The sequence below is a fragment of the Aythya marila genome (assembly GCF_965140915.1).
Source record: "Aythya marila genome assembly, chromosome: 2".
In the NCBI taxonomy this organism is placed as follows: Eukaryota; Metazoa; Chordata; class Aves; order Anseriformes; family Anatidae; genus Aythya; species Aythya marila.
In genome coordinates this window covers 81,908,377-81,931,360 of record NC_139043.1, presented here as the reverse complement: position 1 = coordinate 81,931,360, position 22,984 = coordinate 81,908,377, and the positions used below count along the sequence as shown (strand labels likewise).

At 46.7% G+C, this 22,984-nt stretch overlaps 1 protein-coding gene across 4 annotated transcripts in view; it reads left to right on the top strand.

Annotated features, from left to right (window-relative positions):
- Positions 1-4,034: 4,034 nt before the first annotated feature.
- Positions 4,035-22,984, top strand: part of SLC22A23 (solute carrier family 22 member 23) — a gene marked incomplete at its 3' end in the record, with an annotated part of 92,790 nt that continues 73,840 nt past the window's right edge. For 2 of the 4 annotated variants that reach the window (XM_082754019.1, XM_082754021.1), the window contains exons 1-2: positions 4,035-5,309; positions 19,815-19,918. In XM_082754019.1, the coding sequence (XP_082610145.1) occupies positions 4,797-5,309; positions 19,815-19,918 (617 nt within the window). In that variant the 5' untranslated portion in view covers positions 4,035-4,796. Of the gene's footprint in view, positions 5,310-19,368; positions 19,473-19,814; positions 19,919-22,984 lie in introns of those variants that run through there. The other 2 variants (XM_082754020.1, XM_082754022.1) reach the window with 2 other exon arrangements.

Here is a 22,984-nt window from a genome sequence, read left to right as displayed (position 1 = left end):
GCATCATAACGCACATGTAATTAAATGTTTCATCAGAATGCATATGCACAAGATTTGGGACACAAATTAACATTGCCCAAACAATCTTAGTTGCAGCATTTAGCAACACCAGGTTGCTTGACTTTGCAACATTCACGATCTTTTCCAATAGTTACTGCATGGGTAATTTTATCTGGTTTTAGGTTAGTAAACATCCCCAGTGGACAGAAGATGGGAGGCCTTCCTTTGCTGCACACCTCCCCACACAGGGGTACAGACCTTTGCCAGCAGCATGAATGGTGCAAGTAATGGGTTGTCATCTCCTGTTTGGATCAGCAACAGGGAGGGACAGGACGCTTTGCCAGTGAGTTTCACTAATATTTGCTGACGCTGGAAGAATGGTGAAAGTTGGGTGTCTTTGGTTCAGTCCCAGGATCGGAGGCTTGTGTGCCTGTTCTACAAATGGCATAGCCCATTTTACCATTTTCAATTCATTCATCCTTCTTTCTGTTAATCTTGCCCCACACAGAGCCCTTGCAATACTGCCTTGACCTCCTGAACTGAAAAATTCCTGGATAAAGCCCTGTGTGCCCGGATCTGATCCCATAGCTGATCCCCCTTCAAGAGGAGATAAGAATAGATGCTTCCTGATCCCTTCCAACCTGAATTATCCAATGATCCTATGAACTCATCATGTTTTTCTCCATTATATAATTAGTCTGCATTCCAATAGCCTATTTTATTAATCAGTCTTTGTACCAAGTAGCTTTGATTTATCGCATCGTCATAACTTCACCTCTACAGTATAGGATTCCTTTAGATAAAAAAGGCAACCAAGCATACATCCCATAAAACGGTAAAATATAGCCAGGGTTGTTATTATGTGGGATGAGGTTGTTGCAAATTCTATATAAAACGGGAATTTGTGCCAGGAGCTCTTCAAAGTGCCATGGCTGGCCTTCCAAGAATCTGGAAATGTCATCGCCAAGGCTAAGGAACCTTGTTTTTTTCCTCCTCTCTGCAAACATGATGATATTTGTCTGGATCCTGGCTCTAAATCCTCCGAGCCGTGGCAGGGTGCCGAGAGGCAGTATGCTAGCTGTGCAACAGGAGGCTTGCTCTGGTCAGGGCAGCGCTCCCCATTTTCCAGCGTTGGGACACACTGCCCCAGAGCTGAGGCCACTCTGCATCAGGGCTATCTGCATCATCTTCTAACAAAGAGGCACCCCAAAGATGCTACATCTGCTGTTGGGGGTCAGAGAGGCACTGGTTTAGAAGCCATGCTTGATCATGAGAGGTAGCACCTCAAAAAGCCCTGCACAGGAAGGAAAGGCCTGGCTCTGTAATCTCGACTTCAGCATTTATTCATGTGTAGGCTCCACCATGCAGTGGAGCATTCCCTTCAAAATGTGGATGTTCCTCTCAAAATGTTTTCATTTTCCTATTCAAATCAAAATCAATTTTCACCAGAACACGTAATGACCCTTCTGTTATTTGAAAGATATTTTTTTCAGTGAAGTACTACCTCAGTACTACTTTTTCATCAAAAACACATTTCTTAGTTACTAGAAATGTATTTTCTTTCATTTGTTTGTCCTCAACCCTCTTGTACCCAGGAAGAGTCTCTTGAGGATCACTATTTCAAGGGTGGGAAAACTTCTACCATGTAAAAACGTGTAACTCCCAGGAATATACCACCTCTGAAATTTTCAGTTCCAAACAAAATCACAGGACGTAGGAGTAGCCCAGAAGAGGTGTTTGGGATGAAGATGTTTGGTCAGCTGGAGTAATGGCTGTCACTGCTCATTATGTGCATTTCATTGCACTGGATGATTTTATTTTGTTTTTACAGGTTCTGTTTCTGCTCATTCACATTGCTCCTGTCTCTTCCTCTGAGGCCTTTTCTTTTCCCTCCTAGCTCTTCCAAATGTTTTCTGTTCTTTGCTGTTAGTCAAACTTTTCAAAGCTATAATTTGACCTCCGTTCCCAACGTCCCCTTGCATTTCTCCCTGCCAACTACAGGCCTTGTCCTTTGCGGGAGGGGAGTTAGTGGTACCAGGGAAGTGCTGGAAGACCTGTCCCATTGCAGAATGGATCTAGAAAGGGTAGTGAGCAACCAAACCAGCTAAATCACGAGTTCCCAAAAGGAAGCATGGGGAAACTAGGTCAGGCTTCTACAGGATAAGCACAGAAGTACTGGATAGCAAGAGCATGCAGGGACAAACAGAGAAAAGCCGATGCAAGAAATACAACAAGTAACGAGAGCGGGGCAAGCCATGAGAAATCATTCAGTAAGTACAGCAGTGGTAAGAGGAAGTCAAAGGAAAGTGGATTAGTCATCAGAGAGAGAAAGCTACTGACTGATGCTGAGAAGGCTCGGGGCGCCTGATGCCTTTTTAGCACCAGTCTTTGCTAAAAGATGTTGCTTGTTATCAGGTGATTGCCATAGTGCACATCAATGACAAAGAAAAAGGATTTCAGCCCCGACTAGGAGAGAACAAGGTGCGAAAGCATTTGGGTAATTTAGAGGTGCTCAAATCAAGGGGCTGGCTGGCCTTCAGGGGAGGCAGCTGAGAGAAGTGGCTCAAAGGATGCTGGAAACGTTGAGCTCAGGGAGGGTGACCGAGGAACGTGTTGATGGAAAAGAGCAAGAGTGGGGCCTCTCTTTGAAAAGAGCATTTAAAAATAAAAGTATATAATAATAATAATAATAATAATGAACGTAGCCCAGGCAGACATTTTCTTCCCAGAAAGGCCCTAGTAAAAACAGCCAAATCGCTGGCAAACAGGCAGAAGGACAAAAGAGATAAGTAACCATTAACGTGCACTTGCCAAGAAGAAATCAGGTCGAGCTGACCAAATTTCCTTTGGCAACAGAAGAACTGACCCTGTTATGGAAGAAAGGAGCGACCTTAAGTTGGGCTCTGCACACTTGTTTATGAATGAAGGAGTTAGGTTTATGCAAAAAAATGTTGGGTAGTGGGTATAAAATGCCCAAAACAGCAATTCTTGAAAGTGTGGCGTGAGGATGTGCTAGCATGTCCAGCTGGCCAGTTGCTGGGAGGAGAAAGGAGGAGACCTCCCTGGGGAGGGGTAACAGGGCTGTTTCAGCAAGGAGTGGTCAAATAAGTGTGAGATGCATCCCTGGGTGGGCTGTGGGTATTGGGGTGTCAGAGTGGGGCTGAGGGAAGCCACATGGAAGGGATCTGGAACCAGTGGCAGCGGCGTGGCCTTTCTGATGTCCTGTGCAAGAAAAGGAGCTGAAGGGAAGGACAGACAAGGAGTTAACGGTGTACAGTAACTGGCTTGCAGAGACTGAATCAGGTAAATGGATGTCCACCACCGACTTGCTCTTCCATTTATATCCAGCAACGATGCCAACCTGCTACTAATGCACCCGAGTATTTTCTGCTCGCTAACCATGTTCATATGTACAAGTGCGTATTGATCTGTTGTCTCAAATAAATAAAGAAAGAAATAACTGCTCGGTAATGCACGGGCTGCGCTCCGCGATGCAAATAGTCTGAGGCACTTGGGTGCTGAAGCGAATTGAGCTGAACACGAAAGTAACCTTCACACCTCAGAAACGACTCCGCCGCAGCTAAGGCGAGCTGCTGGCATTTATCTACATACATTTTATATTTTTTTATTTTTTTTTCCCTAACGTCGCACCGCGGCCTGCTGGAGGGGGCAACCGCGGCTCTCAGCGACCCCCCCCCTCTCTCCGTACCCCCTTCTTCATCCCCCCCCGGGCCGCTCCTCCTCCTTCTCCCCCCCTCGCAGCGCCCCAGCCGCAGCCGCAGTGCACCGGGCAGGGCGCACCGCCCCCGGCACCATGCTCGCCCCGCTCCGCCGGCCCTGGCCCCGCCGGGGGGCGGCGCGGAGCCCCCCCCGGGGCCGCCCCCGCTCCCTCCCGGTCCCTCCCCCGGGGCCGAGCCGAGCCGGGCCGGGCCGGGCCGGGAGCAGGTGCCGGGGAGGCGTAGGGCGGAGCGAGGGGGGGGCCGTGCCGAGCCGTGACGGCAGGTGGGGGCTCGGGGGGGTCCCCCCGGCGGTGGTGCGGGGCCAGGTGTGCGGGATGGGGGCTGCGAGCCGCCCGCGGAGGGGGGCCGGGGGGTGCCGCTGCCGCTGCCGTCCCCGCCGCGGCCGCGGGGGGACCTTTAGCTGAGCTGGGAGCGGGGAAGCCGCAGCGGGAGCTGGTGTTTTCCTCCCCTCCTTCCTTCGCCTTGCCTCCCCTCCCTCCCTCCCTCCTCCTCCTCCTCCTCCTCCTCGCCCAAACCGGGAGAGGAGGCGTGTTCCTACAGCCTTGCTGCACCGGTTTTGCACGGCTCGCTGTCGCCGGCTTCGCTCCGCGGGGTGGCCGGCCGATTTTTTTTTTTTTATATTATTATTATTTGTTTGCTCGTGCCTTTTTTTTTTTTTTTTTTTCCTCCTCCCTCTCTTCCTTGCCTTTCCTTTCTTTCCTCCCCTCCCTCGGCCCATCGCATGCTCGGATCCGGCCGGCTCCTTCCTTTTTCTTTTCGGCGGTGCCGCTCGGGGGGGGCAGGGAGAGCTGCGATGAGTGCCGCCTGACGCACAGGCACGGCGAGGGGGGGGCCCCGCCGGCAGCCGCAGCCCGCTGGGGGCCGCAGGGCGAGGGGCTCGCTCGCCGCCGCCTCCCCCCCTTTCCTCTCCTCTCCTCTCCGCGAGGCGTGCGTGCGAGGAAGAGGAGGACGACGAGGAGAAGGAGGAGGAGGAGGAGGGCCGCTTCGACTCGCCGGGAGGCGCCGGGGCTCGCCGTGGAACCCCCCCTTATGTGAGCCCCCCCCCCGGGCGGCTGCATGGCGATAGAGCGGCGCCGCGAGGGCCGGCCGCTGCCGGAGGAGAACGGCTCGGTGCCGGGGGCCGCCGCCGCCCCCCCGGGGCCGCCCCCCGGGGCCGGGCTGGGGGTCGGGGCCGAAATCCAGGCGGTGCCGCCGCCCCCCTCGTCGTCGTCCGCCGCCTGCAGCCCGCTGCTCCTCGACTACGACGGCTCCGTGCTGCCTTTCCTCGGGGGGCTGGGCGGCGGGTACCAGCGCACCCTGGTGCTGCTCACCTGGGTGCCGGCCCTCTTCATCGGCTTCAGCAAGTTCTCGGACTCCTTCCTGCTGGACCAGCCGGACTTCTGGTGCCGGCAGGCGGACGGGCAGCAGGGCGACTGGAACGGCTCCCTCGTCCCCCCCGGCCACGCCAACCGCAGCGGCATCTTCCCCCCGGCCACCGCGCTGCCCGGCCCCGGCAACGCCAGCGAGTGCGACTGCCACGAGTGGCACTACCGGATCAGGGCCGGCCTGGTCCAAAACGTCGTCAGCAAGGTGAGGAGAGGGGCTGCCCGAGGGATGCTCGCCCCCGCGGGGCTGCCACCCCTTGGGAGAGGCGCTGCGGGTGGGTGCCGCTAGCCGGGGCGGCGGGGAGGGCTCCCGTCGGGTCCCTGCGTGAGCCTGTGCCTACAGCCGGGCTGCTTTTGGGCAGAGGTGGTGATGGAGGTGGTGGAGAAAGTTCTGCTAAATCCCTCCCGCTTCATAGTCGCTGCCTCGATAACTCTTTCCATAGAAAAAAAAAAAAAGGAGAAGTGCCTCGCGCGAGGTGTACGCCTCCTGAGGCACAGGGTGCTGCTCTGTTTCGTGGTTCTCCCGCTGGAAAGGCTAAAGGGGAAAATTCCTGGTGTGTGGGCCACGCTGCTTTCTACCCCTGCTTTGTATTCGCCGAGTAGCATTTGTGAAAAGCCCACCTTGCCTTTTCACCTGCAAGGCTTCGCTCGCTTATCCTACTGTCCACACGGAAGCCCTGCTGCCCGTGTACGGGCCTCGCCGGTACTGACAGACAGCTGTAGTTCTTGGAAACGTAAGATGAAACTGTGAGACTGGGAAAGTAGCTCCCTGTGGCCGAAATCCCCCCGGTTCAGCAGAAATTACTTCCTGCGTGGAAGTGTTGTGGTGTGACTGTGCGTATCTGGTTGGGCGCGAGGAGCGGGGCAGTAATCAGATGACTGCTGTGGTTGTGCCACGGTCAGCCGGCACGCACTTGGATTAATCACTGAAAATCATTTAGGTTTATCTTCGTGTCCCTCGAAAGCGTGCGCAACGCTGGAAAAGCAAGCAGAGCAAATCCCCCCAAAGCTCAAACCCAGAATGGTTTTAGGAAAAAAAAAATAAAAAAATAACACAACAAGAACCAAAACCCAACAAGCCTGCTGCACTCCTTCCATGAGAAAAACACAGGCACATGGTAGATGTGAATGGTGTGTGATGTAGAAGTGCATAATGAAATCTGACATTTAAGAGAAGCAGATTTTCTTCTGTTTATAACCAGAGACAGAGCTATTCATATGGTGCAGGGCTTAACACTGATGCCTGAGCATGAAAAAATCATCTCAAAATATTCCTTTCGAGTGCAAACTGTTTAAAATTTTTTTTTTTTTTGAAACGCTGAGAGTCTTGTGAAGGTCGTCATCAAGTTGACCACAGAAGGTCAAGGGAGAGTTGGTTTGCTATCTTGCATACTTCCTTAATAATAATAATAAAAAAGTGTTCTTTGGAAGAACTCACAGTAAAGGGCAGATCAATTTTAATGGATAAATAAACAGCTGTGGTCCCTGCTGTCTTGTTTTCTACTAGAAAGAATAATAATCATCTTTGGAGACTACATTTTTTTTTTTTCAATGCGGAGCTTTTGTTGTATGTTTGCTTCCAGAAACTTGGCAGCTTTTTCTCTTTGATTTGTAATCCCTTATAATTATAATTAGGTTGTTTTCACAGGGTCAGGATTCCTCCTTAGCTTGTGTTTTTGTTCTCTTTTGGGGTTTTCTGGGTGGGTGTGCTGGCTGTTTTTATCCTAGTGAAGAAAGGGAGGAAAAACCCAAACACAGCATCGGCGTAGCCGAATTCAGGCTCTCTCATAAACTACCAGGAGCTCCGATAGTGTGGGAGCAGTTCTTGTAGCCGCTGCCTCTTCTTGGGTGCATCTCACCGCCCTTTGTGCAGAAGGGCCCCGATGATGGATTCAGGAGCCTGGATGTTCAGACCTCCCGTAACTCCCCTCAAAAATACATTTGGTTCTGTAATGGATTATGCAATGTTCTCATCTTTCTAAATAGAGTTTTATTAAATCTGCCTTAGTCTAATATACAGTCATCTGTGTGGTAGCCAGTGGTTATATTGAAATATCGTAAAGAGAGCCAAAAGTATATTAATAAAAAAAAAAATGCACTTCTGCTTGACTGTTCAGTCCCCTTGTTCTCATCCTCAGCAGCCCAAGCTCATCTCCAATGGATGCTTTTCTTCAAAAACAACAAAATAAGTGTGGTTATTTAGTGCAAAGCATATTTCCTGCTCCGCCTTCTGTCAATGAACTGGGGACAGTGACGTTTCACGTACCTTGGGAGCAGACCCTGAACTAGGATGGGTTTTGCTGTTTCCACAGCCTCATTGACCCATCCCATGGAGGCTTCCTCAGATGCCATCTCTCCATCCCCATTTTTTCAGCTGTCCCTTTCCCAGCACCTGTTCCTGCGTCACACTTGGGGTTCATTGAGTCGAGACCTGGCCACCTCCAGCCTTTCTCCTGTCGGGCTGGTGGCCAGGGCCGGAGGTGGCCTCGCGTGCGCCTCGGCGAGCAGCCCTGCCCTCCTGGGCTGAGTCACGGGGAGCGTTGCTTTTTATAGTGCTGCCACTCATTGGGACCGGGAACGGTAATAAAAGACGTGCTGCTCATTATTTAATGCCGTTGAAATACATACAGCGAAGAGGTCAGATGTGTAACGTAACCACAGGAATTCCGGTGGCCGTGGTAAATCACAGATCTGAGCTCATGGCCTGGCTTGGTGCATAAATCTTGGACCCGAGCGTGGTTCATACATAAATATCTCGAGGATATGTTCTCCAGGAGAATTCACTTGTAAGGCTGTTTCACCGCTAAGCGTTTCTCTGAGGGTTTTCATCTATTCTTTGTCACATCATCACCATTATCACATCGCTCTGAACGGAGCGCAGCTCCATCACTTCTGAGATGCATATCCTCAACTAGCCTTGGGGCAAAAAGCTAGTTAAAGAAAATCATTTAAATGGGCTGTGTGTCTCACCACTGTCCAGAGGATGGATGCTAAGAAATATTCCTCCTTACATTCTTTTTGTTTTGCGAAGGGGAAACCTGAGGTCTCCTTTTGCCTATTTGCAGAATGACAGTCCAGATGAATTACTACCATGAACGTAAAAAGCAACATAATCACAACAAAGCATATATGGTTGTGGAACATAGCAGGACGTTGGGTTGTGTTCAGCAGGGACTTTTCTAACCCTCTTGTCAACCTCTTCAGTGGCTGAACCTTCTGTCTGCATAGCCAGCTGTAATCTTGGGGCAAAGTTCTCATGGAAGCTCTTAGATATGGGGCTGGCACTTGTTGTTTTTCCCTCTTTTGCTGGGGTGACTTGTCTGCTGTGTTGAACAGCATTACGTGGTGGTATGGTTTGTTCTTCTGAACCCAAATCCGTATCATGGACACCGAGAGCTAGCGATGGGCAGCGCCTGAGGCTTGATTAAATCTCAGTGGATGGTAGCACATCATCCCTTCTGCACACGCTTGTGCCATTCCAGATCAGTCCCGCTCTTGGCAGTGGTGTTGGGAGAAGCGGCTAGTTGGAGGCTGCTTTTTAATCACCCAGAACAATTATGTAATAATACTTCATGTCTGGTCACACGGGAATTCCTGTTGTGGCTGCTTTTCTGCTCCAGATGCCTTGTTTTGCTGCAATGCTGTTCCTCTTGGCTCTTAGCTTCCCACTTGATTTGGGTTGAGTCATCGTCTTTCCCAAGTAACGTGCCGTGATTTTACCGATCTACTGCTGGTTTGATCCTTCTCGTTCCAGTTTGGCTGAGCCTCCAGCTAACTGTATGCACATACACACACACCAAAAAATCAAAAGGGAAGCATAATTCAGGAGACCTCCCCTTCTCCCTTGTGCTCCAGGGGCGATGCTGCCCAGCAGTGAGCTTGGAGCAGTGCTGTCTTGGTGTGCACATGGATCAGTTCAGGCAGCGACATGATGCTATTTGCCCCTACAAAGGTATGTCTTTGTCCTACCTTTTCTTCCTTTGTCCTGCTTTTCTTCCTTTTTGACAGTTCTGGCATTTTTCTGGACTGGTCTTCAGCTGATTTAGCTTGCTAACCTGGCAGATTTTTAAATACTTTTTTTTTTCTTTTTTTTTTTTTCCCCTGGCTTTTCTGTCAGATTAATGAAGTGAAATGGCTCTGCATGGTGACACCTGCCCTGGGCTGTGGTGGTGTCTCATGGGATTATTGCAGGTACCTGCAAGTAACCATGAACGTTACAACACAAAAATCTCTGTGTGATAACAGCAGAGATGAATCTGGCACTGCTCATAGGGTGGCATTTCTTGGAGAAGGGGGTAGGTGTGCATTTCAAGTGCACTTTCAGAATGCAGTTATTAATTCAGAGGGATCCCTGACAAGGTCCTTCCCAAAAGGAAGGGTGATAAAGCACTGGCATAGGTTGCCAAAGAGGTTGTGGACTCTCCTCCTTGAGGATGTTCAGAAGCCATCTGGATGTGGTCATGGGCAACCTCCTCCAATTGTCCCTGTCTGAGCAGGGGGTTGGACCAGGTGCCCTCCAGAGGTCCCTTCCAACCCCAGCCCTTCTATGAAAATCAGAGCTATGCCACCCTTTCCAGGCACAAATGGGAGGAAATCTTTGTTCTCTTCTGTGTATCCCGTAGCTGGCTGGCATCAGAAAAGACTGCAGAAATGCTGATGCTTCTCTTTTTCTTTTTTTCCTGCCACCACCAGGATTTTTCTTGTCAGTGTTGGTTCATGGCTGACTAGCTTCTACTTGGTCCCAGATAATTAAACCCTTGAGTTATCGTACCCAGTGCAGTAGCTGGGTCAGAAGCAGCAAGATCAAAGGTAGTGTATTGCCCATGCTCTTGCTTCCATTTTACAGGTTCAAGGGAGTGAAGGGACCTGCAAAGCAGATTCTTGCATCAAGCAGGAGGACTGATGTAAATTTCTTTCAGACAAGGCTTTGAAATGACTACCTCTGTTCCAAACACGTGATAAAGGGGTCAACAAATCTGCATTCTGGTTATCGGGGCACTGATGAACACCACCCTAAAAGAAAGTGCGTTCCTGGCTGAGCAGCGTGCAGGATGTGGCGGGTGTTTCGGTGACAACACCCCTCTTCCCAGGTGCAGCGCAGCTGTGCAGAGTTGCTTTCTGTCTACCTGCAAACATTACGTTATCTTATGCCAGCGTGCGAGATAACCAGCTGTGATCTCACCAGACAACAAACATGTGTCTTGTGAGCTTAGATGTTCTTTCATTTATTTTTGAGGGGGCGGTATGTACACGCCAAAACACTTCTAAGCAATTGGTCTAGAAAACAGCGACTGCATTAAAGCCAATACTGCTACCAGGACTGAGGTCATCTTGGTTATCTGTTTGGTATGGATTTTATGCACTAGAGGGAACCTACGTAGAGTTAGTGTTTATTATCAGCTTTATGATAAAGTGTCATCGATACAGGAATCTGATTTCAGCTTACTGTAAATGTGTAGAAATAATAATAATCCTCTATGAAGGTAGCTCCATCTTGCAGTGTCTTTAAGTCATCGTCAGCTTTCCAAGACTTGGTATTGAGCCTTTCCCATTCCTCATTTTCAGTGTGCGTGTGAAACCACTGCGTTTTTTTTCATTATTATTATTTGGGATGGACGCAATGTTTGAAATGGTTGGGGTTTTGTTTGTTTTTGTTTCCACTCCCCAGCAGATCCTGTATCTCAGTCATTCAGTTTACACATACTAACCCTGCCTGTGCTGCAGCAGGAATTGCAAGCTTCAGTGCGTATTTACCAGCTGTTCGGGCGGTTTGAACCCAAATATCTAACGTGCTCTGGCAGTTTTACTTCTTACTCTGACCACGAGAGCACAGTTGTAAAAGATGCCATCATGGTTTTCTTAAAGCAATCTCCAAAGAGGAGGAACTGGCATTTAGAGAAGCGTTTAATTTGGAGCCAGTCCAGCTGTTTGTCATGGTAACGCTGAGATGAGGATCACAGGCCAGCCAGCTGTGAAGGTGTTCGTTTTCAATGAAAGAGCATCTGGAATAGCACGAGACTGGTGGTTTTCCTTCGCGTAGAAACCCTTGGCCATATCAACGGTGCAAAGCCTTAAATTAAAGCTTTCCAGATGAATTCTAGACAGCTGCTAAATTTAGAAGAAGCTGAAATATTTAAGCTTTTATGTACTTTGTCTTCTGTTTTCCCCATCAGCCCGCTTCTTTCCATCTATTTTCCCCTCCACACGACCTGGCATCCCTGCTTGGAACAATGGCTTGCGCCCTCTGGTATGCCTTCCTCCCCTCATGCTGCTGGCTTGGGGTTATCCTTGAGAAACTGTAGGGCTGATGAGATGATGCTGAAGCCTTGCTGGAGAAGGTAGCTATCGTCTGTGCTGTAGGTGATGTGTAGAAGATGGGAGAATCCTGTCTGGAGAAGGAGATCCTGCAACTTTGCAGCCCTGCTGAGGTTTCCATGCTGAATTCCCTCAGCATGGTGTCTCTTGGGCTCCAGTCCCTTCAACTCTAAAATGTGTGCTTGGCTCTAAAAATGTGATTATTTTCTGTTGGCTTTTGCCAGCAGGTGACCTTATTTGAATTCAAAGTGCAAGTGCTGCTCTTGAGGCCGCAGCCTGTGCCCCTGAGCTGGTGATGAGAGGCAAGGGTGAAGGTCTTTTGGGGCAAGGGTCCTATGGAGAAGCCTGGTGCAAGGCGTGTGCTTCTGTCTGACTCCACCAGTATCGTGAACATCTTTACCACTCACACCATCAGTCTGTATGCACATGTAATGCTGTCCTCACTGTTGTACTGCCTGAAAGCCTTCTCAGTAGCGTGTTAAATGATATAAGTGAAGGTCTGTACTGCCAAGGAAGGTTCTTTGCTTTTTTAATCTCTCACCTTATCCCCAGGAGGAAAATTCAATATGTAGTGTAGAGCTTTGTTAGGATTTTTATTCTGCCTTTAATTTACAGCAAGGAGAGAGCCCCAAATGCAGGTTGTCCTACTGAAACGTGTGAACAAAAGACCAGATAAGTGAGTATTTTCTGATACTGTTTTTTGGGGCAAGTGTTTAGGTACACAAGTAACGAGGCTGGGAGAATCAGGAATGTTACTTGTAAGGTCTAGAAAACAACACGTTCACGTTATCCAGTGACATGTGGTTTAGGGTTGCTCTTGTGCACTGTTTCCACAGCACCAGGTGGTCCGAGTCCATGCAAAGGGTTTTGGTCGGGGCTGGAGGAATTCATTTTGGCTTGAGTGCTGTCTCTGTGCTACTGCTCTGGTGCTGCCCAGTCTCTTCCTGGCCTCTGGACCGAAGTCCATGAGCGTGTCTACAATGTTGCAATGTCCCAGCTACAAATATTATTAAGGATAGGGAATGTAAATTACACTGTAAGACCTTTTCCCCTGCTCTCTCTCCCAGGGCTGTGTAAAACCCTGTCTGCACGAACAATACAAGCTTGACAGACCAGTTTCTTCTCTTCATTTGTGAAGCAAGCTGAATATATTTATGCCTCCTTCCTTCCCCCTAACATTTAGTTCAGTCTGAATTAATACCAGACCCTTTTTTCCCTCTCCCTCTTCTTTTCCGTTTGCCCGGGTTTTAATGACTGTAGACCTCAAATGATGAGCAGGCAGGGTCACAGCAATGATAACTGCATGTCAAAATTAATTTTTAATCTACGGCCACTTTGAACAAGTACTTCTCACGAGGAAAGGCTTCCTCTTATCGTCTCCATTTTGGAATTTCATCCCATGCTTGGCATTTTTGAGGTTTTTCCCCCACTTCAAAAGACAGCCTAATAAGAGTGTGAATTGGATTTTGCCATGCCAGCCCTTTTAAAGTTGTCTATGTGCAGTTTGTTTGAAACATGTGTTGTCCTGGAAAATGTTGGTCTTCAAAGTGTTAACTTGTTTTTGATTATCGGATGATAGCAAATGTTAATATTTAACTTAAATGTTGTGGGTGGTGTTTTTTTTTTGTGGGGGTTATGGTTTTTTAAACATATGGCTTCTATTTACAGCATTTAGACCAGTTCAAAACACCAATTTGGCAGTTTGCTCAACTTCTTATTTAGCTGGGTCACGAAGCCAGCCCTACCAGAATGTGTCTTGCTCAGCATAAGGGTGGTCATCAGCTGAAAACTGAGGGGTGGCACTGGAAAAGCATTTTTACACGTGTGACTTGGTCAGTTGACTTGGTCTTGAAGCAAGGAGTAGGTTTTAAGTTAGTCGTTTTTGTGACAGGGACTTCCCAATGATGTCAGAACACGTGTAGAAAAGACAATCGCAGCACAGAGATCTAGAAGAGAGATGGAAATATCCTGAGTATGAACGTAGCATCCGTGAAAGCTGCGAGCAAGATGTTGTATCTCCCAGCACTTTGATGTTGGATGACATTATGGAGTTGGACAAAGCAAAGCAGATCGCATCAGCTGAGAAACGAGTTAGTTGACTAATCTTGGTAGGGTGAAGGCTGGAGAAGATCAAAATGTCTCAGAATGAAGAGAACTGCTACTGAAAATAAAAGAAGTGGTGGAGAAGTGGGTGATATATAGAAGCTACTAAAATTGACTTAATCGTGTTGAGTATTCACAAGACTGTCATATGATTAACAAATCATATTTTAATTGTTAGCGTATTAGTGATGATTATTTACTTAGCAAACTTCCTTCTTCCCTGTCCCAGTGGGGAAAAGAAACAGATTGGGATCAGAAGAAGCTAATTGCTTCTGATTAAAACGTGAAACTGCAGGATAGATGAAATTTGGCTAATTTTGCGTTTTATCGGATGGCATCCTGTCATCTTGGGGTTCTGCTGATGGATAGCTCGGAGGGTCTTTTCTGCTTACGGCATGAAGCGAGGTTGTTTTAGTGCAGAACAATCAAGTGTAACCAAAAGCCACTTCCAGATTAACCTAATCATGCTGCTCCTGGAGCCGTGTCACCGCGGTGTGGAGATGGCTGTCCCAGGTGAACTGTGACCAAAAGGTCTGAGGATACTGCAGGAATGTACCCGTCATTGCTATCGCCTTGCAGGGCGTAGCGGGGCCAACCTGTTTACCTTGAGGTAATCATTACACAGGGCGATGACTGAGAGCAGCTTGACGTAGCCAGTGCCTTAGGTTTCCTTCCTCACGACGGAGCTGAAGTTTGCAAAGCAGGTGGAAGCGCTGTTTTATGTATCAGTGTTCGCCTAGCGATGTGTGATAGCGTGGCACCAGTCCCACGTGCTTTAGTTTTAAGGCTGAAATACCAGGCTTTAAAAAGATACGCTTCAAAACTTAACGTGGAAATATCACAGCTAAGTCATGCTTATCCAAAGGATGTATTTCGGCAACTTCAGCTGGGTTAAACTTCAGCAACTGTTAGGTAAACCCGGGAAGTCTGTAGTTGTGTACTGTTTTGCAGGGATGGAAACTGTTTTCATAGGTACACGAAACTGCTGTCCTACAACAGCACAAGGTCTAATTATATCTTTCTGGGAAGCCTGCTGAGCACATGTCCTCTGGCTCACGCGCCCTCTCCTCTTTCTCTGTCCCCTCTGCCCCCCTCTGCGTGTCCCCAAAACCCTTGGCTTTGTGGCAGCAGTCAGAAGGAGCTGCATTCTTCAAATTGTGCAAAAAGTGCTACTGTGGTACCAGTAATATTTCCTGCTACCCCAGTAAAAGTTCCTGCAAACTTGGGCAGTTGTAAATCCCTCAAAATACCAGGCTGTGCTTGCTCAGGAGAAATTTTAGTGGGAGGATTTATCTTTAAGAAGTCCAAAGCACTTGGGCATTAGTTGGAGATTTTCAACAAAAGCATCCACCTACAGTGAAGTTGAAGAAAGTCGGATGTATTTTGTGCTTGGAGGTCATGCAGAAAAAAAATGGCTTGGAAGTCAGCTGTCTGCTGTGTCTTGAGTTTGGGCATTGAAGCATAGGTGGTGTGGGTTTCTTTGAGGAGGTGCTTAAAGAAAACACAACAAAAACTCTCAATAGCTGGCTTGTTGGCTTTTTTGTTCTCCTTTTCCATGTATGTTTGTTTTGTTTTGTTTTTGTTTTCAGTGGCTCTTATGTTTTCCAGGTAAGTCCAGTTGTGCCTGCTAAGAATGTAGGGCTTTTGTAGGGATTTCCTCCCATCAGTGGGAAAAATGTATTTTGGAAGACAATTCCTTCTGAGTGTGGCTGGCCAAAGAAAGAGAAATTTATTTATTTTTGCCTCTTCTTCTGAAGTCTTCCAGGATTATTTGGTTAATTTTTTTTGTTCCCAGCATTGCCATTTCGAAATTCTTGGTAGTTGCACACAGCTGGCTGTACTGGTCAAAAATGCCAGGTGTTCCCATGAACACTTTATTGATGCTTAAAATGCATTTGGGACTGGGGAGTGCTCTGGCCAGCTGTGAGCTCAGCTGAGAAGCGTTGCTACCCTGAACCTTGAAGATTAAATAGATTAAATGCTCTGTCGTTGCCACTGCTGGCAGGAAGGAGAGATGCTGAAAGTGTGCTGGGGCTGGCCCCATGGGTTTTTGTTTTGTTTTCCAGGAATGTCTGTCAGTAAAACCATCCCAATTTTGTGTTGCAGATGGGTTGTTGTGTCTCTCTGGGAATCTTCTCCTGCAGCCTCTTTAGTGTGGCATAACTGCACAGTTATTTGCTGTAGAGCTGAGCATTGTGCCATTTTCTGGGACTTGTACATTTTATTTAACGTTACAAACAAAGCCAGGTTGTCATTTCTGGCCAGGGGCTGAAGTGGGGAGGAGAGGAGCACTGTCCTCGAGGGAAGTCTTGTCACGGTTCCTTCCAGTGGCCGTGACTATGAGGACTGCTCTGGTTGTTGAGTACTGGGAGAGGCATTAGAGAGAGGTATCTTAGGGTAGAACTGACTGTTCTGCTTCTCTGTATTTACTTATTTATTTGTGCATGCACTGTTTTACTGGTAGTGCTTGGTCTGCTCAGTTGGAGCTTTTCTTCAAGGACCTGGAGATGGTTTTGCTTTTTGTAATATATATTGTATGAAAAACACCACTTGATTCTTTTTTTTATTATTATTATTGTTTTTGTTTTTATATGTAGCTTTTTTTTTTAAATAACTTTGTGGTTCATATTTTTTTTTTTGAAAAATACTCTGAGAATGTGAAGGCATCATAAATTTAAACTCTGGCTATACAAGGTACTTACATAGAAACGGAGAGAAAAGATGGATGCTAGCGCTGTGCAGGGAAAACCGCCAGGGTCTGGTTATGAAATGATGAATCGGGAAGGAGAAGAACAAAGAAAGAGACCCATCATATGTGGACCTCCGTGACAAGTGATCGATTCCTATTGCCACTTAGAGATTTCAAAACCGCCATGAAACATACAGGGGGGCATGGGGCTTCTCCACAGGAGGGATTTGGGGCTGCCCTGTCAGGCTGTGGCGTACATGCCACTTAGAGGCCAGGGATCCCAAAGTGGAGCCTTTTCTCCAAGGGTCAAGATAAACTGACATGCAGCAGATTTTAAATTTGCATTTTAGGTAAAACTTCTGCCTTAACTTCACTACAGATCCTGATTTGCTGCATGAGCCCTGCCCAGACTTCCATCTCTTGCAAGGAAGGCACAGGATGGTTACATCTTGGGTGCATTAATTTTTGCCATATGTCTTCTGAAGCGTGTTTCAAATAGTCCCTCAGCTTGACTTCTGGTTTGAAGCACGGTGACTCACAGCACGGGTGGTGACTCACTGCGATCAATTAAACATTAGGATCCTGAAGGTGTGACTTCTTAGGCTTTGGCAAAAAGCGCTGTCACAACATGAAAAAAACACTTGCGATGCATTGCACATCTGCATAGGTGGCAAATTCTCCACATTGCTATACTGCCACAGAAAAAAAAGCTTTTTTTTTTTTTTTTTTGAGATCCCTCTCCATGGTTTGCATAGTGGATTATATTTATAAGCATAACTTATCAGCTCTGTACATCACTCTATCAGACCTCTTGCATTAGGAGGCTAGAGGACAGAAAGAAAGAGAAAACAGAGGTGTCACTGTAAATTTAGCAGCACCCTTCCTTCAGGCTGGGAGCTGCTAACTCCCAAATGGGACACCAGGGGATTCTGACAGAGCAGCTACAGGATTTTCTGGTCTCGCTGCTCGTAACACGTTAATCTACCTTTTGTATGAGGTGATAGGGGATTACTGGCTAGACTCTGGCCAAAACAATCTCCTGGTGCAGATTTACTCGGAGTGCCACTTGAGCTGTCAGCAGCACTGCCTGTCCCAGCGTGCTGCAAGATGGGAACCTGTGAGGGTTTTCTTTCTATGTGAAAGCTGAGGCTGAAACCTCAAATCTGTGTATGGTACCTGTTTTGTATACCTGGTAGATTTATGCTAGACCCTAGAATAGGCCTTCAGCTGAAGGCAGCAAATGGTCAGACATGGGATTTGCCCAGAAATGGATGGTTTTGTTTTTAGAGGGGCTGAGGGGCTGGGTAAGAGCCTTGTAAACAAGCAGACGTGTGGTTCCCAGATAGCTTATCGGAGGGAGCGGGCCTGCTCAGGGCACTGCTGAAGGGCCTGCTGGGAGATAAACTTTTCTTCTGCTTTCAAACTCTTGCTCTGTGTGCCAAAGTGGACAACTCGGTGTCTGCCGTGTTGTCCCGGCCTGAAATTTCACAACATGAGGCTCAGGCTCCTCCAGCCATGAACCTTCACCTATGTGTGACCCAGCACTGCACGTTCCCTGCCCGGGCTCCGCGCGAGGGCCAGCAGCGGCCGGCTGTGGAGATGAACAGGATGTATCTGCTTTGTTTGCTTTCCTTGTACTTGGATGGCATTACAGCTCCTCTGACTGCAATAATGTGACAATGAGCAACTTGCAGTGCTTGCCTTTTAAAAGTATTTGTGTATAAATATGACTGTTTTTAATATGCTTAATTTCTACTCTACTTTCAAAAGTGATTTCTCACTTCTAATCATTGTACAGACCTTCTGGATTGTGAAAATAAGCCCAGAGCATTTGAAAGCCTGCCTGGAGCTCAGAGGTGCCTCCTGAATTTTGTTTTGATTATGGCTAGCCTGGACAGGTATTTTTCTTGTGAGCTTGAGATTGGTTCTATAATTGTAAATATTAGGAACTGCATTTCTCCCACTCGCTAAATACTTCCGAGAAGTCAAGAGCTTCGGAGAGCAATTCTCATTGCCTTGCTGAGCTGCTTGTTGCAAATAGTCCATAGCTACTCAGTGGAAAGAACACTCATACCACTCGCTTCTTGTCCCTTAGTACCATTAACCTGTGGCTTGCAGAATGGTGTAGAGGATCAGAAGTGTATGTCCCAACTTCTACAAGTCGGAACAGTGAAGAACTCAAAAATACATTTAATTAAAATGAAAAGCCTGAGCATGAATGTTTGCCGAAAGCCAGCACGTTTCTTTTGGCCTCAGTAGTGCTACACTTCTTGGTGAGGTGGTGTATTCTGGGGAGGATGTCTTCTGTGATGTTGAACCAAATGGATGAGTCAGAGCTGCCTTATTTATGGAAGGGCTGCATGTCACGAAAACACCTAACACTGCAGTGCACCTAATTAAGCTCTTTGAGGGAAGCTCTCTTTTAAAGTTGCACCTGACTTTTTAAAACAAATTGCGTGTTTTAATTTTGCATTTTTGGCCATGAAACTTCAGTGACTGCTGTTGGGACAGCACTACTATTACCTTACACGCACAGCCATTTATTCTGTGAAGTTTCGGTTCTGGAGTAGCTGGCTCTTCAAAGTTAGCTGTACTTACTTGTTCATGAAACGTGTACGGCTGCTGTTGCCATCAATATTTGAACACTTCACAAACCACGAGCAAACACATCTTCCACATTTATTCAAGGGTATGATGGTACTATCCACGCTTCACACACAAGAGAGACTAAGTTATATGCCTGAAGGCAATGAGGGTGTTGGGTTTAAGCCAGGAATGCAGCCTGGCTCTCCTGAGGCTCTGTCTGATGTTTAGGAGGAAAACATCTTGGAGGTTAGGGAAGCCTTGCTAGAGACCTTGTTCCTGTTTTTCTCTTGGGAAGGGCAGGCTTCCTGGAATGGTCCATCCATTGTTCCTTTGGACACAAAGGATGCTTTCGGTATCACAGAGAGCCTTGTTGTGGAGGTTCAGGCCCTGACTGATCTGCAAGCCATGATGGGGGTTGCTGTCCTGCGGCTCTCTGGATTGATGCCAGGACTTGGCTTTTCAGACCTGGCCTGACAAGCCATGACATTAGTCTTCATCACCTTCCACCGCCTTCGGATGCTTTTCTGAAAACAAAAGCATCTTGATGCTTCGCCGATGGGAGCCTGAAAGTATCAGCCACTGGTGTCTGTGGTAAAGCAGCTGCTTTTCCTGGTGTCTTCAAGTGGTGCCAAGTAGGCCAATAGCAGAATGTCCTCTCAAACTGTCTGGCAGCAGGTATCTGGGGCATTACAGTGATATACCATACTTACATCAGCAATACCAAAGCTGGAGATGCTCCCCGAAGCATCCAAACTCAGGTGGCCTGAAGAGGGGGGAGACTTAAGCGTTGAGTATCCCCCTTCTGTCAATAAGGGTCTGATAAAACTCAAATAAATGAGTCTTTTCACATACTTTGTAGGATCTGGGGCTTGACTCAAGGGGGAAAACTTTTCCTCTGCCATTCCCATGCACTTGTTCTAGGACCGAAGCTTGCAAGGAGGTCTACACGTGTGATAGTAAGCTTAAGTGCATCTGGGGATAGCTTGATTTATTTTGGTTTATCTGTCTTTCTTCCAGTGGGATCTTGTTTGTGACTCTGCCTGGAAAGTCCACATTGCAAAATTCTCCCTACTGGTAGGATTAATCTTTGGCCACTTAATAACAGGATGTATAGCAGACTGGTAAGTGAAAAATCTTTTAATGCTAGTATAACTGTAAATGAATGCCAGTATTAAATATTGTTTAGATTTTTATCTACTTCATATTCATAAAAAACTTTTGCGTAATGATTTTCATGTTCTGAAAGGAGCATGAACAAATGGTTTAGAACTGTATGTTAATTGCTTGAACGAAGTAATTTGCACCAAGGTAAGTAACAGGAAAATAAGCTATTTGATAGTTGACTTAGTTATTTCCTGCTGATACAGTTTATTACAGCTGTAGTGCTCATACAGAATTAAGTATTTTCTAATTATGTAAGTGGTGCCTTTGGTTAGTGGTTGGTTGGTTTTTTTTTGGTTTTTAAATCAGGAGATGAGGCCAAAAGAAATTGAAAGTGACGTTGATTGAATAAAAGAGACCAGTGTAATGTCAATCTTCGGCTTACACAGTCTCATCTAGGGGTGGTAGAATGCTGTTGTTTTTTTGTAAACTTTTCCTTTGTTCTATTTTTAAAGTTCTTGTTAAGCAAATGTGTTGATTGTAGTGTTAAGGAATCGCTGACTTATGTGCCACTAATATTGGGGTATTAGATTTAAAAGCACAGAGTGCAGTTGCTTAAATTACAGTAGTAAAAACATTACCAGATGCCCTGGTTGTTCTGAGAGTTCAATTTTTATTTCAAGAGAGTGCCTTGTAGTGCAGAAAAAGGGGAAAAAAATTAATGCCTGACTGAAGTGATTTCAATGCAAACTTGCAGCATTTGAAACAATAGCCCTATGATGCCATCCCAGTCATTTCAGTGGCTTCCAGTACAGTTGCCAAAGTTGCTGCTTTAAGTGGCCCCAAGTTAACTCTTTCACCATTCACTAAACCAGGAAAGGAAGGCGTCACTCGCACTTTTTAAGATTTCCGTAATAGGCAAACCTGTCAGTCAATGGGCAGAGAAGAGGCCCCCTGCAGCTATGCAGTAATGCGTCTGGAACTTTTGTAGCAAAATTACATCTCAGTTCTTGAGTAGTCATTAAAAGTTTTCAGGCAAGTGGGGAGTCATGTCTTTTCAGTGAAGTAGGGAACATGCATGATGAAATACAATTGAAATTGATTAAAACACTGCGGTAGAACAGGGCTGTAACAGTGTGTAGAAAGTGTAGCAGGGAACTGAATGAGGGATCTCTTGGTTTTCCTAAAAAGGAATCCATGTGGAGAAAGCAGACTTATTGCCAAGTTAGGGAAATGCTGCTGTAATTGACAAATAAGTCACAAATAAGTGAACATCTTGTTGCCTAAGGCACTGTCTTCAAGAGTGAGATGCAGTAAGCGGTTTAATAGCTCTCTGCCACCAAAAGGAGGAGCATCCTTTGCTCCCATCCATTTCTTTCCCCATTTTGTAGCTTGCTCTGCCACATGTGATTGTTGAACCCTCTCGCAGGCTGTTAGATGTATTTGGGGCTGCTAAAAGAGGACCTAAACAAGGATTTACTTTACAATTTAATCACAGTTTGAGTTTCCTTTAAGATGGAGGGTGGTGTGGAAAAACAGATATAAAGGGGATTGTGCTTGTAAAATTAAAAAAAATAAATTAATTAAAAACTATGTCAGTCCAAAACAAGAGCAGGCAAGATTGGGCAGATTAATAGATTGAAGTGTTACAATCTTTAAAAATCCTGTTTTCATTTAATTTCATACCACTATCCAGTGTAGGTAATCAGAAGAGGCTTTGGGGTATTTTTATTTTTTATTTTTGAGCCAGTAGGGTTTGGGGCTTTATTTTTCCTTTTTGAAAGGTTTTTAAAGCTGCATGTTATCAAGATGTAATCTGCACTAAGACAATTAGTTTATGCAAACCGAGTGGTCTGTTCAAAATACGGTAGTTGTATATGCTTAGGTAGCTCTGTGGCAAATCTATAGGAAGAAGGTCTGCAAACACATATTTTTACTCAAAGCCTGAGTAAGTTACTTGTTTGACAGGCAGAGCACTGCTGGCACTTTTGCTTGCTCTGGTCAGGGTGGCTGAAAGGTCTGTGGAAGGGTCTTGATGGCCACGTGGCATCCTGCTGAGCAAACCTTTTCTTCTCGCTGCCCAGTCCAGCCCTGCTTTGCAACTGCCCTGGTACTCCTTGGAGCCTTTGTGCCAATTCAAGTCCCAAAACCAAGAGAAAGGCTGCAAAGAATGGTACAGGAAGAACAATTTCATCAGCTGAAGGAGCAGAGCTTAGTCTTCTCAGGGTGGCAAGGTGCATACTTAGGAGCGTGGGTCTTGTCCTCAAAGCATTTACCTTTCCCCTGCATCTCTTGATGCATCTGCACATAGTGCCGTGTGGGTTACAGGTTCTCCAGAAGCCTGTGGATGTTTGTATCCCTATTTGTTTACCTGTGCAGGCAAAAGTCTGCATCTGATACAGCTAATAGTATGCAGCGTAGGCTGAGACTGTTGTGGCACAGAAATCTCCCTCTGGAATAGCACGGATGGCAGCAGCTAGTATCCTGGGGCTGTTTTACAAGGGAGATTGTGTATGTTTTAATTTCTCACAAGCATTGCCACGTAGTGTTAGTCAGATAACTCTGTCTACACATAAAAGGATTTTAGATACTCTGAGACAACATCCTGTCAAAACACTGCTGGATCACCAACCATGTGGCTGATAGCTGCCCTGGAGTTTTGATTTCTGAGAAAAACCATCCCTGGGTGAGGAGGGATGCTAGGTTTGTCTCTGGGAGGAGGTACTGGAGGGCTTGCCTGGCCTGAGAGCCCAGGAGGATCTCCTGATTCTTCGTTAGCAGCAAACATTAATTTGCATAATTTGTGTAATGGCAGAAGAAATTCCAAGCCCTAATGATGCATAACCTCGAGTAAAGAGAGGGGGAGGAAGGGGGCTGATGTCTGCGAAGCAGTGGGGCCTTTTTTAATCAACATCAGGAAATGGCAGGTCAGGCTTGTGATGAGAATTAAGTTCCTAATTCTGAGTGCTGGCATTAATGCCTTTCATCCACAAAATGCTTCCACAAATACTAATTAGTATGAATTACAGCTTGACTGTTATGAAAATAGGGATGTGGAAGCCTGCGCAGATCCCTGATAAGAGCTT